General features: G+C 38.3%; 1 protein-coding gene across 1 annotated transcript in view; it reads right to left on the minus strand.

The window, feature by feature from the left end:
* LOC138007161 (HAUS augmin-like complex subunit 8) overlaps positions 1-15,782 on the minus strand; it is an 18,719-nt gene extending 2,937 nt beyond the window's left edge. The window contains exons 1-14 of the mRNA XM_068853918.1: positions 15,688-15,782; positions 15,520-15,597; positions 10,961-11,304; positions 9,034-9,267; positions 7,703-7,739; positions 6,833-6,888; positions 6,673-6,728; positions 6,223-6,565; positions 5,856-5,911; positions 4,081-4,176; positions 3,414-3,452; positions 2,772-2,891; positions 2,556-2,685; positions 1,472-1,551 (exon numbers count right to left, since the gene is read on the minus strand). Coding sequence (XP_068710019.1) covers positions 1,472-1,551; positions 2,556-2,685; positions 2,772-2,891; positions 3,414-3,452; positions 4,081-4,176; positions 5,856-5,911; positions 6,223-6,565; positions 6,673-6,728; positions 6,833-6,888; positions 7,703-7,739; positions 9,034-9,267; positions 10,961-11,304; positions 15,520-15,597; positions 15,688-15,755 — 1,737 coding nt within the window. The 5' untranslated portion in view covers positions 15,756-15,782. The remainder of the gene's footprint in view (positions 1-1,471; positions 1,552-2,555; positions 2,686-2,771; positions 2,892-3,413; positions 3,453-4,080; positions 4,177-5,855; positions 5,912-6,222; positions 6,566-6,672; positions 6,729-6,832; positions 6,889-7,702; positions 7,740-9,033; positions 9,268-10,960; positions 11,305-15,519; positions 15,598-15,687) is intronic.
* Between the last annotated feature and the right edge of the window lie 103 nt (positions 15,783-15,885).

Genomic DNA, 15,885 nt, shown 5'->3' on the forward strand with positions numbered 1-15,885 from the left:
ATTATAAATTAACTCTGAAATTTTGCGCCAAAAGTATGGAACAAAGCTGTGTTACAGATGACACAGTTGCAGTCAATTTTTTCCACCCGGCTCTAAAATACAGCTGGCAAATTTCCGAAAATTCACTAGCTTTCCTCGACATTAAACTTTCAATCAATGGCAACAGTTTATCTACCAGCGTGCACTACAAACCAATGGACTCTCATAACTATTAATTTTATTACATTCGTCCTCTCATCCACAACACGTAAAAAATGCCATTCCATTCTCTCAGTTTCTTAGACTGAGGCGCCTCTGTAGTAACGACTCCGATTTTAACAACAAATGCGAGGAAATGTGCCAGTTTTTCAAAAAACGGGGCTACCCAGACTCCGCTGTCACCACAGGCAAACATCGTGCCCAAGAAATCGATCGAGATGCCGCACTACAATCATCACAGAACGAAGAAACCAACAGAATTCCATTCACCCTCACCTACCATGCACAAAATCTTGCAGTCAAAAATGTAATTCTCAAAAACTTCAAAATTCTCCGCAATGATCCTGAAACTAAACACATCTTTTCTCTACCACCACTTATTTCATTCAAACGCGACAAAAACATAGGCACCTTTCTAGTTAGGAGCGCTTTCAAGTCAGACAACCAACCAGGAACTTTCAAATGTACACGCACACGATGCAAAACTTGTCCCTTTATTTCTAACATGGTTAAGATCTCAGGACCTAATCGATCTGCTAACATCACTGACCACTTTACATGCATCTCCGCAAACGTCATCTACTGCATAACTTGCACACTATGCAAAAAGATCTACATAGGCGAAACAGAGAGAAGATTGGCGGACCGCTTTCGTGAACACCTACGAGATGTAGAAAAAAACGACAGAGATGCCTCAAAACCAGTTGCACGTCATTTTAATCTTCCTAATCGCTCCCACCACAACATGACTATTTGCGGCCTATCCTTACACCACGGAAACACAGAAAGCCGTAAAAATCTCGAACAAAAAAAAAATCATTTTTCAACTGGGCACACTCTATCCACACGGAATCAATGAACGCCTCTCATTACAAATTCACGTCATCTCATTTCTACCAATAGCAAAGCTCCTCCGCACACATATAAACCTACAATAACCAGAATTCCTCTATTCGCCCCGACGAAGGGCTAACGCTCGAAACGTCAGCTTTCCAAATCTTTCATGGTGGTTATTTGACCTTTCTGAATTCGTTTGATAAAATCAATTTCAGATGCGAGGTGGGTCTGGGGTCATAAATGTAACAAAGCTCAAGACCTGAATGACAAATCAAGGGATGGACTTTGGGAAATGTATGTAGTCCCAATGGTACCAATGCCAGTTTGACCCCTTCAAGTTCCCCATGGATACTCTGACTCTAAAACTTATATGGAAAGCTTCAAATACTAGAGAGCGAGTGCACTTGCAGGCTCAAGTGACTCCTCTTGTACTTACCTCTCGCTGTTTTAATTTAGTAATCTGATCAATTTCACCCAGTAACCTCTCACTCCTATCAAGTTCGGCAAAGAGTTCATCTGACAGCACAAATGTAAGAAATCAAACGAAACATCTGTTACTCACATGTACTGCACAAACCAATTAATTTAATGTAGCATTCATATTCATTAATTTTATGTCTTACTGGTTACAACTATTACAGTAGTATGCAAATTATCACATGGTCCGTTGAGTCCTTTTCAAAGACCAAATCAGCTAACTCAATGTTGTACCCAGTTAAATCTCCAGGGGTTACGATTCTTTCAGTTTGTGACTTGTATTTGCATTGTAATGTAGCATTCACATTTAAATGATATTGAAATACACTCTGGAACAAAACGTTTTATTCCCAAAGGGTATGAATTGGGTACAGCATTGATTTAGCTGATTTGTCCTATTCAGGATGTCCTGTCAGGATTGTTTGATGCAACTAAAAATGCAAATATATGTGATGATCATTCTGTGAAGCAATCACTGTTACATGAATTCTATTCCACAAGCTTTAATCAGGGTGAGGAAAAAAGAAAATCAACAAATTAGTGAGTTTGGGGGCCCTTGGGTTTGTTGGCCTGAGGAATAATCTAGCACAGCAGGGAGAAGAGGTATCCATGGAAACTTCACAAACAGAGGCCACCAAATGCACTCATACTTTGCCAGTCAGAGGAATAGTGATTAATGCAAGAAACTTGCAGAGCAGGTGGAAGAAAAGTGAATTTCACAACTCCGTCACTAATTGGCAGTTGGGTGCCTGAGACATACAGGAGGTTCCACTGTTCCACCAGGTGCCAGCTCCTAGATGGCGACTGCTGCCATGGCTGGGAAATCCTAGCAACCCAGCCATGAGCCCCCACACAGCATGGGAGACAGGCACCTTTCACATTGACAAAAAATGGTGGAAACAAAACCTGTGATCACTCACAGCTTCAATTCATTACCCCTAATCTCTCCTGCTGCCTTACCATGTTCATTCATCATACAGTCATGCTACTATTTGCTATTTTATTGAATCATTCAGCTTTGAACTATGAAGAGAATACCATACCATGATTATCAGGGAAAGACACTCCATTGACTGACATGACATGTAGAGTTGTATCCAATGCAGCAGCAAGTCTGTTGTACTCCAGTATTAACTTTGACATATCAGATCCAATTGGCTTCAGTCCCAACATCTGCAATATTGTAAAAGTATTGCAAGTATTGCAAAAATGACACAACTTAATTTCATAATGATGTTAATAATAGTGTAAAAACGTACTTGAAGGTGAATGTGCTGATCCAATTCAGCAATCTTCTTCTTCATTTTCAACTGTAATTCCAGATTGGCGACCTCACGTTGCAGCTTTTCCTTCTCTTGCCACACAGAGTATATCTGAGCCTATTGAATTAATCAATAAAATCAAGTAAAGAAAAAATCTTTTACTTATGCCCCCAAGAGTTGTTGCAAATCATACCCAAAATGGGAATGCACGATTTCATCCTGTTGCCCCAAATGTTTTCTTAGAATGACATGCAACTACTCTTTGCAGAAATTTGATAACTGTTTATTGCTCCAAAAGTTTAGTATCAGGTATGTATATGGCTCCCTCACGACCCATTATTCTTGATGAATCTATTATGATTTCAACAGGAAACTGTTTTGACCATTTAGACAACTTTTTCTTTTTACAAGGAGAATGGCCCTCATCTAACCCCCTTTGTTACTCTTTTTGTTTGTTATTCAAATATGCCAACCACTGGAACAATACAGTCTTTTGTTGGCACATAAACAACAATAGGTAGCATCGCTATTAGCTCCTAGGTACTGCAAACCCTTGTCAATCACTTAAAAAATTGGGCATCTGTTTAACATTCACACATTTCTAAACATTACAGAGATGGCATACTGAGTATAGAATACCTGTGCATCTTTCTCCTTTTGAGCAAAAGAATGTTTCAACTGTAAGAAAACAATAAAAAATTATGAAGTATAATGAAATTTTTAATTGCCAACAACTCAGTAAAATTGAGACAGTAATGAACAGAATGTTTGCAGGAAATAAAATTATTGAAAATTTAATTAATTAACAGCAAACTGCTCTCTTGGAACATTTGATATTTTTGGTTAAATCATTTTATTTACAGGCATTTAACAGAAAATTGTTGGAAGAAAAACAACAATACAATAATACAATATAATACATACTTAATTGGCCTCTCCCCATAGGGGCTTTTCAGGGCCAATGAAACTTACTCACGACAGAAACAACGGTTAAGAATCCAAACTGACCGGAGGCAAGCAAGTTGGCTATTTTACAAGTGCAGCTGAGAAGTTGAACCAGGGACTACCAGGAACAAATTGAACCAGTGGCCAGAACGTGTCTTGAATCCGGGATCCCCAGATCTCAAGGCAGGCACCCTAACCACTGGGCTGCACTGCGTCCTCCTTCCTATGACAGTGATGAAAAAGTAAAATTTGATGAACTGTATTTCATCAAATGAAATGATACAAATGCCATGATACAGTACAGCAATGCATAGACGAATGTCCTCTCATCATTCACAGAAAAATCGGAAAAAAATGTTACCCTTGAATATAAAAAGGAAGCTTGCACAACTCTTGAGTACTGAAGTTCAAGCTGACATTGTGAGACATCAGGATCCTCTGATGCTGTATGGACAACCTAAGTTTAAAATAAATTACAATGTACCACTTAATTAAAATTTAAATCAGAGGTTATAAGGTAACAACTGCTACAGTGCATAGTAAAATAATTACTACCTGTGGTGGCAGTGGAAGTCAATTATTACATTAATAATAATAATAATAATAATAATAATAATAATAATAATAATAATAATAGGGAACACAATGTGGATGCTGTAGACCACAAGTGGTACGAACATGATGCTAAAACAGTAGTAGAAAAAGACAACAACACTATCCTCTATGACATGCCCATCGAGACAGATAGAGCAATAACAGCAAATCAACCAGACATCGTAATCAAAAATAAGTGGGAATACAAATGTATCCTTATTGAAGTACCTTGCGCGCAGAGTCTCCTTTGATCTTCCTAGATAAGTTGGGAAGAGGAAAATCTTCCCGACTTATCTAGGAAGATCAAAGGAAATTCTGCTCGCAGGGTACTATAAAATTGAAGTGGCCATACAATCTGATAAAAACACCTCCATTAAAGTATCAGAGAAACTGTCCAAATACAAAGACCTGGAAATAGAATAGCTTGCATGTGGCAGATGAGGACAGTGGTAATTCCCATTGTCGTAGGTGCCGTTGGAGTCATTAAGAAAGGCACTGAAAAACATCTCCGTGAAATCCCAGGCAATAACAACCTACAGGAAATCCAAAACACAGCACCTCTGGGAACAGCACACATTCTGAGAAAGGTTCTTTCAATCAAGTAAACAGAACAAACACTCCTCTAGTGCCTTAGAACCATGGTTTGGTTCTGGCCCTAGTAGGGAAAACATACACTTGTACATGTAGACAAATTGAAATACAATATTATAATAATAATAATAATAATAATAATAATAATAATAATAATAATAATAATAATAATAAGCAATTAAAAAGCACTGTAAACTATAATAATAATAATCATCATCATCATCATCATAATAATAATGATGATAGAATCTGAATTTCAAGCTCATAATGATTATTGCCACACTCAAGAACTCTATCAATTAAAGAGACTACAAATCAGATCAGATTGATCGCTAGTAATAGAACTGAATGTTGTACCCATTTTGCATTTTAATGTAGCATTCACACTTGAATGATATGGAAATACTTGGAACAAAAGGTTTTATTCCTGAAGGGTTGGAATTGGGTATAACATTGAGTTAGCTTATTTGGTCTATTCAAAAAAGGATAAAAACCTTCTGGCGCAGAATAGAGAACTAACACACTCAAACACCACAAGACACCCCTAACTTCAACGGTCCCTAATTTACAAACTCCCTAAAGCAATGCCACTAACTACAGTTCAATCTTGACCACTTTACTCCTCTGTTTTACAGGAATTTGAGGCTACTATCAAAGCTACCTGGGACAGAAAACAAGGCAACGGCAGGACACCTTTAGACTAAAAATTAATATACCAATCACAATCTAAGCTATGCCTGTGTCAATTAACCATAACATGGATGCACAGTATCAAAGGTGTTCCTGCCAAAAAATGCGGCTTGCACCACAGACTTTCACACTGGCACACAGATGGGTTACCCTATTTTCTTACCAATGGTGCTGTGCTATGATCTTGTGATGATCAGACTCATAAGTTGTCAAATTGAGAAATCACAAAATTGTAAATAATTTGATAACAGTCGATCCTACCTTCTTTGGAACTGGAGGCTTGGCGCCCAATGTTTGCTGAGCAGCTTGAGATGAACCTGGAAAATCACAGATGAAACCTATTGAAAACATTATTGACATATCTAAGTTTCCTAGGCAACACCCACCAAGTACCTCTGAGTCAGTATAATTAAATGAGGAAGGTCCAGCGTAATAAAAACTTAATCTTTAAGAGCACTGAACACTCAACCTTGAAAACTGGGGGTGTCACTTGGTTGGCTGGGAATATAGCTGCTATGATCTCATTCTCATCATTCCAGGTTGTTTAAAAAGAGATTAAAAGCATTCAAAAATTGATATATTGCTAATGACAGTGAAAAGGGACCATTTTATGTTCTCTATGGCTTACTGGACAGTTGGGATTTCTGAACATTCTTTTGTACTTTGATCTTGTCACGAGAAGCCTTTCTAATTGCACTGGCCCCTGCACCAACTGTTACTGCCGTAGCAATTCCTTGGGGTAAGATAGGTGTTGGAGCAGCAGCCATGTGTGCGAGAGGTTCAGCACCAACCATACCATCAGCAGGAGTTGATGTCACTATCATCTTTTGCTGTGTTGTATGTGGTACAAAGGGTGTAATAGCATCTAGATTTAGAGTGCTGTCGGCAGAATGCGTGATAAGTACAGATTGATGCTTTGATTTCAAAGAAGCGGCAGGTGTTTTCATGACTTTCTTTGGTGGGTGAGGTACCTTCAACAGAAAGAAATGGTGGATGTTTCAAATTTAACATGATTTTGCAATTGTTCTGAGCCAAATTCAATTTAACCCGTAGTTATGTTAAAGAGTTTTTTTATTACCTTTACTTGTCTTGTGACCTTGGTTTTTTCCATGTATCTGGATGGAACAATACGTGCTGAAAATAACAGGTGGAAGTCACAAGAAATATCCATAATAAGAAATAAGTTGGATGGTATTAAAACAATCAGAGCACATAGTTTTCTCGAAAATAAAACAAACCAGTTTTCTGCTTCTTTTTCTTTTGCTTTAATCCATGCTTTTCCTCGCTAGGTAAACTTACAGGAAAAAAGTCAAAACAGTATTAAAAAATGAATAATAAATTATGATAAACATTACAATACATTAATTTTTTGGGGTTGGGGTGCATCTATTACAACATCTCTTGATTCAGTGATTGATTCAGAAAACAATGAGCACAAAAATATACAACAGAAACAGTGAAGCCTAATCTTAAATACAATTAGAGCTGTCCTTTTCTAAACCAATGATATAAGCAGTTGAAATTTTTGAAAGGGTAATAGAAAAATAAAATTCAAATACACAAAACGCGTAAGACAGAAAAACTTTGAAGACTTAAAATCAAGAATCAGGGTTTGTGCAATGGTGAGAGCACCTTCCTCCAGAGTGTCAGTGTAGGTTCCATTCTGGGATTCCATGTCATACTGTAATTATGTGGGTTGGATTTGTTTGAGAGTATTTTTCTCTGAGTAATAGGGTTTACCCCTATCATCAAAGATCATGTTGGATTTGATCTAGATTTAGCCAACAGTCTTTTGCAGTGGTTATGTACATCACTGTGCCTGGCTATCTTATTTTTGAGAATTACATGAACGATGTTATCATTATCATTAGAGTTTAAAGTAAAATGATGCTTTAACATTAGCTAATCACAAGGTGCCAGTAAGTTGCTGTGGAGAGCACTTTAGTTAGCTTTTTTAGAGAATGCTTTCTTCCTAATTTTCCTAAAAGGTTGTCATTTTTAATAATTATTAACATCATTATTGGAATGCAGCCAATGACTTGTCAACCTTAACACTGCAGCAGTTGAAAGTAAGTTTTGATTTGACTTATTATAATTTACATGCTTACATGGACACATCCCCTTCACCGGCTTGTGAACCATCACCTTAAACAGAGTGAAACAACATCATTTCTTTTTTAAAAATCTATGTGATGTCAAGTCTTGGACCAGATAATTCTAGTTAATTCACCTAGAAACTAGTCCAGACTCAAACAATAGCTAATGCCATTCAATTTACATCTAATGTCTAAAGATTAGACAAAATAGTACTTATACATGTATAATCAAAATAATAAAGCATTTTTGCATGTCAATTGTGTGTGCTTGCAATGGCACTGAAAATACCAATAACTATTGCCCCACAAGAAATTCAGCTACTTTTTAACATTAAAATTAATGCTAACTGGTTGTGTCACAGGTGATTTGCTGGAAGCCACGATGTACAGTCTACTATCTCTCAGACGGACACCATTGGGACCGGCCTCAGCTGTCCGTCTTAGGGAGGTGTCCGGCTTATAGAGAGTCGACGTAACATGACCCCAGGAATTTTGAGATAATAATGCTGAACCTGTGCACAGTGAATACGCGTCCGTTTAAAAGTTTGTTTTAAGTTATTTACTTGAACGAAACCTACCTGTTTTAGATTACAATACAATTCCGTTGTCACCTCCAAGTTATTTTTTGAATGGGACAATGACTGATTTAATTTAAACTTGTACTGTATGTATTCCAGCGACAAGATAAGAGCTGTCAATTAAACGTCTGGTGTTAAAAAGTGTCACGTACAAGAATTTTTCTTCCCTAAGTCATAATTTGCGATCACATTCAGCACCTCACAAGAGTCCGTTGACGATTTCAAAGTGTCCGTTGTCCGTTTTATAGAGAGTTTGGTTATAGTAAAATGACTAAAAAATGGCCGGGATCAGCACCAGGTGTCTGTCTTATAGAAGTGTCTGTCTTACCGAGGTGTCCATTAAGAGAGAGTTGACTGTGTTTGTTTGTTTGTAATCCTCAGAAACAAAAAAACTGCTGTCCTTTTGTGGGCCTGGATTACATGGGATTAAAGATAACACCTTAAAAATTACGAATGGGTTTCTCACTGATAATTTTAAATAAAATACTAATAATAAAAATCAGCAATAGTAGATTAGAATGACATTTCAATGACACACCATTTTCAAATTCGTGAAACTAGAGTCGGGTCTCATTAGATAATAAAAAGCCTCTGGGCAAATTTGCACAAGGAATGCACATTGCACAAAGTTGAAAATGATGAGTGTGTCATTGAAACGTGATTCTAACCTTCTAATCGTCCACTAATTACTTTGTTACAGGAATCATACTTTAGTTGGTATAAACTTACGCTGATTAAGTAAAATTATTATGCATGGTTACTTACTTTGAGAAAAGTCAAAAAGTTGTTGCTTTATTTCAGATGCAGGCAAGTGAGCTGACAGTGGTGGAGCATGATAGCCTTCCTCTCCTAAAAAGCTTTTGAACTGAGTTGTAGTTTTACCAATGCATTTTGTATCTGTTTTCTCTTCAGTGTCTTGACTGTTATGACCCAGAAGGCTATCATCAATGGGGTGTTCACTTGTTAAGTCATCTGGCAAATGTTCATCATCCAGACTGTCTGCAACAAATGTTACAAAATAATTTATTGTGCATGATTTTGCTCTTGACGTACCAAAGGGAATGATGAAACCGGGTACTCACAAAAGAGCTTGTAGCTTTCATGAGGTGAACCATGCCAGATCAGACTAGTCGTAGACCGGTATAAAAGTCTAACTCTCCACGGTACCATGAGCTAAACCTCTGCCCAGCATCGTGCTATGATGGGAAGAGTGTACCGGTAGGTGGTAAAAAGAGCTCAAGCCTCTTTATCTCTAGCCCATGAAACCCAGACGTATTTCTGGCGTTTCTCTCCTCTGAAAAAATACGGAAATACGTCTGCGTTCACAGGCACCGGCATGTGCTGGATCAGACAATAACAAAGCTTGGGGTCAAGTCACTGTGAGACTTAACCAAAGAGTGTACTGAGAAGTGAACCCAAATTTATTAAACTTGACAACAACAAAACCTCAAAAGGGAGGTAAGAAGTAAAGGTACTCCATACAGTAAACCAAAGAGCTCACAGAATGATACTTTGGACTTAACTGGAGCTTTTGATTGTTGCTTTTCGCCAATCCAGACAATGGATACAACTGTAAGCAGACAGTATTAAAAACAAGGATAAAGGATCTCAGTTTGAATCGTTAGATTATAGAATATTATATGAGTCCATTCATGTTTTGTTTGTGTTGCATAATGTTTACGAAATAACATGACAAACAGAGGATGACTCTAACGAGTCACGCTCCATTAACTATGTTTTACAATGCAGTTGTAAAACTTTAAAAGATGGTCATAGATTTTGCTGATTCTTCCACTAACACCGTTCGCAGCAAATATATGAAACAAAAAGGGGGGGTTCACTGTACCTGTCAGGACAAACTAGCCATTCCTTGACGGATTAGGCTTGGCATCAATGAAAATCAGCCATTTTGATCAATGTGCCTGTGCTACTGAACATACCAATGACGAAAGAAATTATGCACAGTAGCACAATGCAGAACCAGGGAATCACCTTAACAACAAATCTAAGCCACTTTACATGTACTTTGGATCTCACATTCAAGGAGAAAAAACAAACCACATGGTAGAAATATCTATAAAACAGGTCACAAGAGCCACAAGAGGATCATACAAGACTAAACTGATTAAATAAATACAACAATCTAAACCAACTTTATATTTAAAGAAAAAGTCCATTGCAACTATTTTTTAAGTAGAAGCTACTAAATTAAAGTTCAAGGTTGACTAAGACTCACTGTTAAATTGGCCTGCTCTCAGGTGGTAGATATCGGTAAGAGTTGCATGCTAGATATTCCCATTTATTAGACTCCATATTATTGTAAGCAAGTGGGATACAGACCACACACTTCCAATGTGTAGTCTGATAGAGTCACGTTTTGCAATATATCTAACACCTGAGAGCAGGCTAATTTATTATTGTATGACAGTTCCATGACACTGTGAACGATTAGACCACCTTTGAGCTGTGACAATTGACACGGTACATATGTTATAGATAACAGCAGCATCTGAAGTGGCTCTGAAGTGGCCCATGTCTGAGTTGAACCCAACTGGCTAGTGAATAAACTCATTTTCTACATGTATCAAAATGAATCACATGTTTTTGTCATTGATAGCAAATAAATTTTGACTGCAATAGTGTACATGTAAATTATTAGTGTAAAGTCAAAGCTGGATAAATGGTTGCAAACCTGGACTAAGATGCAATATAGAAGATGCTTTTGTCTTTGTATTGGAATTCAGAAGATTAACACTTGGTACAGTTGAAACTTTCACCCTTCGTCCCTCATCTAAATGACCAGTTACGCCAAGTCTATCATCTGATTTCTCAAAAACAACTGATTTTTCTAATCTATTTCTTCCCGTGCTTTGAGGTGAATGGCAGACTACTCTCACAGGGGAGTTAATAATGCTAGTAACAACTGGAACTTCAGCAAGATCAGGACTCTTGCGCGGGCCAGATGCATCAACTAACAGAACTGGTGAGGTCTGTTGACGTTCCTTGTTGATGGGAAGACTTTGATCAGGAATGTACCTACAGTACAAGAGATAACAATGAGAACCTCAGCCTACATACAATTGCAGAGGTGGGAGATGCGAATGATTACCAATACACCTTACAAGGTGTACAGCACAGTGTATTCCCACATGGTCAACTATCCAACAGGAGTTTCTGTGACAGGATCCAGTGTTTCAAGTTGGTCTTTACAACTAATCTTGTAGCAGTTTTGTATGTGAAAGAAAATGTTAGAAAGATCCTACTAAATCTTCCTTTCCCAACTCCCTTGAAAAAACCCAGGAGCAGGGGCAGTTCAGATCAGAAAAACATGGTTTTGGTGAATGTAACTGAGGCCAACTCAACGTAATTATTTTATTGGTTTCAAAACAACCTTAATACAATTTTGGGAGTTGAGTCATTTCTCCTCTTTGGACGTTTGTACCATAACTTACTTGAAAAGAAGGCCAACAATGCCCCCTTTCCCCACCCCACCTGACACAATAATTTTGTTATTGTTCAAGAACATGTACAAATAATTCATCCCTATATCAATACTGTTTTGGAGGAAGGGGGAGGCAAAATATTAAGATTTACTTATGCAAGAAAAGTTTTCTAGATATGAATGAGACATGGAAATATTCTCAACAGTTTCAATATGGATTGCAGTTTCCACAATGGCATAAATAAGCAACATGTAAACAGAAGGCAATTAATAACATTTAAAGTCTGTTCGTGACAAATGAATCTATACTTCTGTAAACACTACCAGAGTCAAAAATGAAAATGAAGACTATAATTATAAAAGACACTAACATTAGGCAACACGGCCACGGAGTATGTTTGAAAGTGGGGGGGTGGGCTAGGTTTTGGTATGGATCATGGAATTATGAGGGGAGGGGGGAAAGGTTTAGGAGAAAACAACACAGTAGGAAAAAAGTGGGGGGGGGGGTATAGCCTCCCCCCAGCCCCTCCCTCTCTGCAGCACCAGTGCAAGAACAAGCATGCAAAGATTTTAGATCAATGCAGTCATGAACATTGCTTAGGTGGTAACAAAAGGGCAGCCCAAATAATTCTGGCTTGAATGGGACCTGAACCCATGAACTCTGCTGCAATGTCGGTGCAATGCTCTGCCAGTTGAGCTATCAAGCCAAATGGGAGGTATTCATTTTGGGAATTCATGTCTGAAAATTTTGGTCTTTCTTTCATTACTGCAGGGATCTTCAGGCTTTCATTTGACTAGCCTGCGAGTGGAGGTTGCAGAGTGGGGGCTGGGGAAATATAGAGAGCTTACAAGAGGCTCAAAGAAATTTTCATTCTGCCCCAAGTACCCTAAGTGGCTTCTCAGGTGCTAAGCTTTATTGTACTGGAAATATGAGAAAAAAACAAATTCTCCTGGGAGCATGTGATTGTGCAGAAATGTCAAGGAATACTCTGAAGAAAGTCATCCAGTAAGGAAGCCCATTTCTGAAAATCCAAACAATTATTATCTGTAGGTGATGAAAAACCTCATTGAAGAATCTCAAAGAATGACAAAGATCTTGATGCCTTTCTTAAGTCCATGTCTGCTTTGGAATACAGAATTGCAAGCATTTTGTTTCACAGTGATGTCACATCAAGATTTTATTCGCCGGAAGAGACTGGTTGTATGTATGTCATCATAATATTTACTATACATGTATGATCTTGGGTATTCAGAGTAGCTTAAGATAAAACTTTGATGCAAAAGCTCAAACAAGAAGGCCTTGGAAAATGGAATTCCTGATGTTTGAGTGACATTGGAACAAATCAGTCAGAAATTGAACATTCTGACATCATGATGTAGAGGGCAATCGGTGCTTATGGGCTTGATCGGGGGATATTTAGGAGTCTGGTGCGAAGATTTTGTCATTCTACATCAGTTTTCATTTTGCAATGCTATGCTCTATTGTCTTAATTAAAGTGCTTGTTGAACACAAAGGGTTGTATTGATTTGGACTTTTGGGGATTGATTTTCTTATTAAAGTCTGGTCCTCATAGGCATACTGGCACGACAAGGGGGTGATGATCTTCTTGCCAAAAGCATTACAGCATTGCAACTGAGACATAAACGCACTTACATGGCAAGAAAAACAAATTTAAAGTGTTCTCAATTCTTACGTCCACTGAAACTGTTATAATTCCAGAAACAGTTATTGTCAAGCCTCACATACTCTACGACCTCTATTAAAAAGTCTTCTCAATCTTGTTAAAGTTAGAAAGTTATTAAAAGAAAACGGTTTTCCTTCCGTGGTGCAGTCAAAAAACATTAATTTTATAATCTTGTCCATACTGTTCACAATTACTTTATTGCATTAAGAGCCCTCAGTGCACATGACAGCAAGGCCATTCATCCTATTTTGCCCCATCCTGCTTTGAAGGTTCATCTTTAAGTGCTGCAGTCCACTAAAAGAGTGCTCCACTGAGAATGATGTTGCGGGGAAGACTGCCAAAATGGACGTGACCTCTGAGAACTATGGGTTCATTTTATAGAGGCTATTTTTTCATTCAACACTCGATAACTTCTGCCTCTGTTTTTGTCAATTTCTTCACGTGTGCTGCCTCAAACTGACTGAAAAGACATTGGTCTGCCTGGAGTAGCTCCCTGTTGAGGTTACAACACGTAGCAATCAGGTCAAAGCTACGTATCTCTCCTGGGCAATCACTTAAGGTGATGTCACCTAAGCATTAAATGCATAAAGGACATCTTGGTCATTTCCACTGAATCTAATCTCAATTTTGGCCAGTACCTTATCCAGAGTGGTGTAAAAGGTGTTGACTCAATGGTAATCCTTGGGTTTGAAAGGCAGAGGAGCAGCATCGACATTGCAGTTTTGTCCAACTAAAGCTTGCAAGCGTGTTAAGGGTTGTCGTTGCAGTACACGAGCATCACAGAATGAAAACTCTGCTTCATCAATCTACGATTTCATCTTTAATGATACTGATACATTCACACAATTTTCACACTGCTCAAGGTGAACTCTCATCATTTCAGCATGCTTTGGCAGCAGAGAGACTCAAATGTTTCAAGAAGGACTGTTTGGCCGTTGCTGTAGTAGCCAGACTCTATAAATAATTTATGCCAAGTGCTTTTGCCTAAATCATACGTGTTTTTCCTGAACTTTTTCAAAACTGTATGCTGGTCCTCAACAATGTAATCAGTATAAGTGCCCGGAGAGTATAATTATGTTTAGTGTTGTTAGTGAGATCTCTGTGCTAAATGACTTCTAGAAATACAGGAATTTATCATGTATTATATTAATAATATTATGCTACATTATGTCATTGTCACATTGATACAACATGCATATATTTGTTTATTTCAATCATAGATTAGTTGGTGACAGTGTGGATCATGAGATCCATACCAGAGTCCAGAGTAAAGAACATTGAAACAAATCTATACACAGGACACACCTTTATGTCATATGTGCCAGTGTTGTTGATCCCCTTCTTGACAACAACAAGCCGCAGAAGGGTCTGGACCAGTTGAAGTTTCTTCCAACACCAGGCCCCAGTTGTTCGAAGGGTGGATAGTGCTATCCACTGGATAAATCACTATCTATTGGATAACTCAATTGGTTTTGCTAGTGTTTATCCGCTGCATAGTGATTTATCTGGTGGATAGCGTTATCCACCTTTTGAACAACAGAGGCCTGATGTTCAGGCCAGATAAAACCGTTTATGGGCACTCTTAGAGAGCCGAGTTTTAACCAAATATCTAGGGGTATTCCGTTTTCTCTTTGCCCTGTTTCCTCTTCCACACCCCACCCCCTTGAGAGAGCTTCCTCACAGGCTATGATTTAACTAGAACTTTAATACGCCTGAAGAGAGGATAACAACAATCCAAAACAAATATCTATAGCCATGTTTCTCGTGACGTAACCCATTGTTATTAATAGGCTGATTTAGCAACAGAACGGGAACGTCAGTGGCGACGGTGCGCACAGAAAACACACCAATGAGAATTCAGAATAGAATAGACTCCACTCTTTTCTTCTCTATTCTAAATTCCCATTGGTAGTTTTGCTGCGCACAACGTCGCCACTGACGTTCCCGTCTAATATGCCAACCAGAACCTAACTGGCTGTTGAAAAAAATGACTTCTTTTGAATTTGAATATCAAAAGAAATGACGTCAGTGTTTGTAAAGAAGAAACATCGCTATATTTTAATTTCTGTGACATTCAATCGCCAAGCTTGGTGAATTCTCAAAAACTGACTGTATCTTACTAACGTGATGCTGCTGATGGCGGAGCTCGCTGAACCATGAATGCTGGGCTCGCTGACAAGAACTCCTTGAACAAGCGATTTCCTAAACATGAAATCAAAACCACGAAAAAAGAAAGATATTCATGATATATCAATTCAGTCATCCTAAAAAGAGTGAAAGTTCTAAGATTACCTTGCTTGTGCTGGAGGGGTTTGCGAAGGAGCGGGGTTGTACAAACTCCTTTTCGAACTGGCCGCCATCTTCCAGTCCGTGCTGCGCTGCTCGCAAACCTCGTTTCCAGGGAAGAGCGAAGCGCGCGACCTGTGAAATGCGCGGGAGAATGCCCGAAACCGGAAAAACGGGATTAAGCTGTGACACTGCGCATAATCA

Source organism: Montipora foliosa, chromosome 6, assembly GCF_036669935.1.
Source record: "Montipora foliosa isolate CH-2021 chromosome 6, ASM3666993v2, whole genome shotgun sequence".
In the NCBI taxonomy this organism is placed as follows: Eukaryota; Metazoa; Cnidaria; class Anthozoa; order Scleractinia; family Acroporidae; genus Montipora; species Montipora foliosa.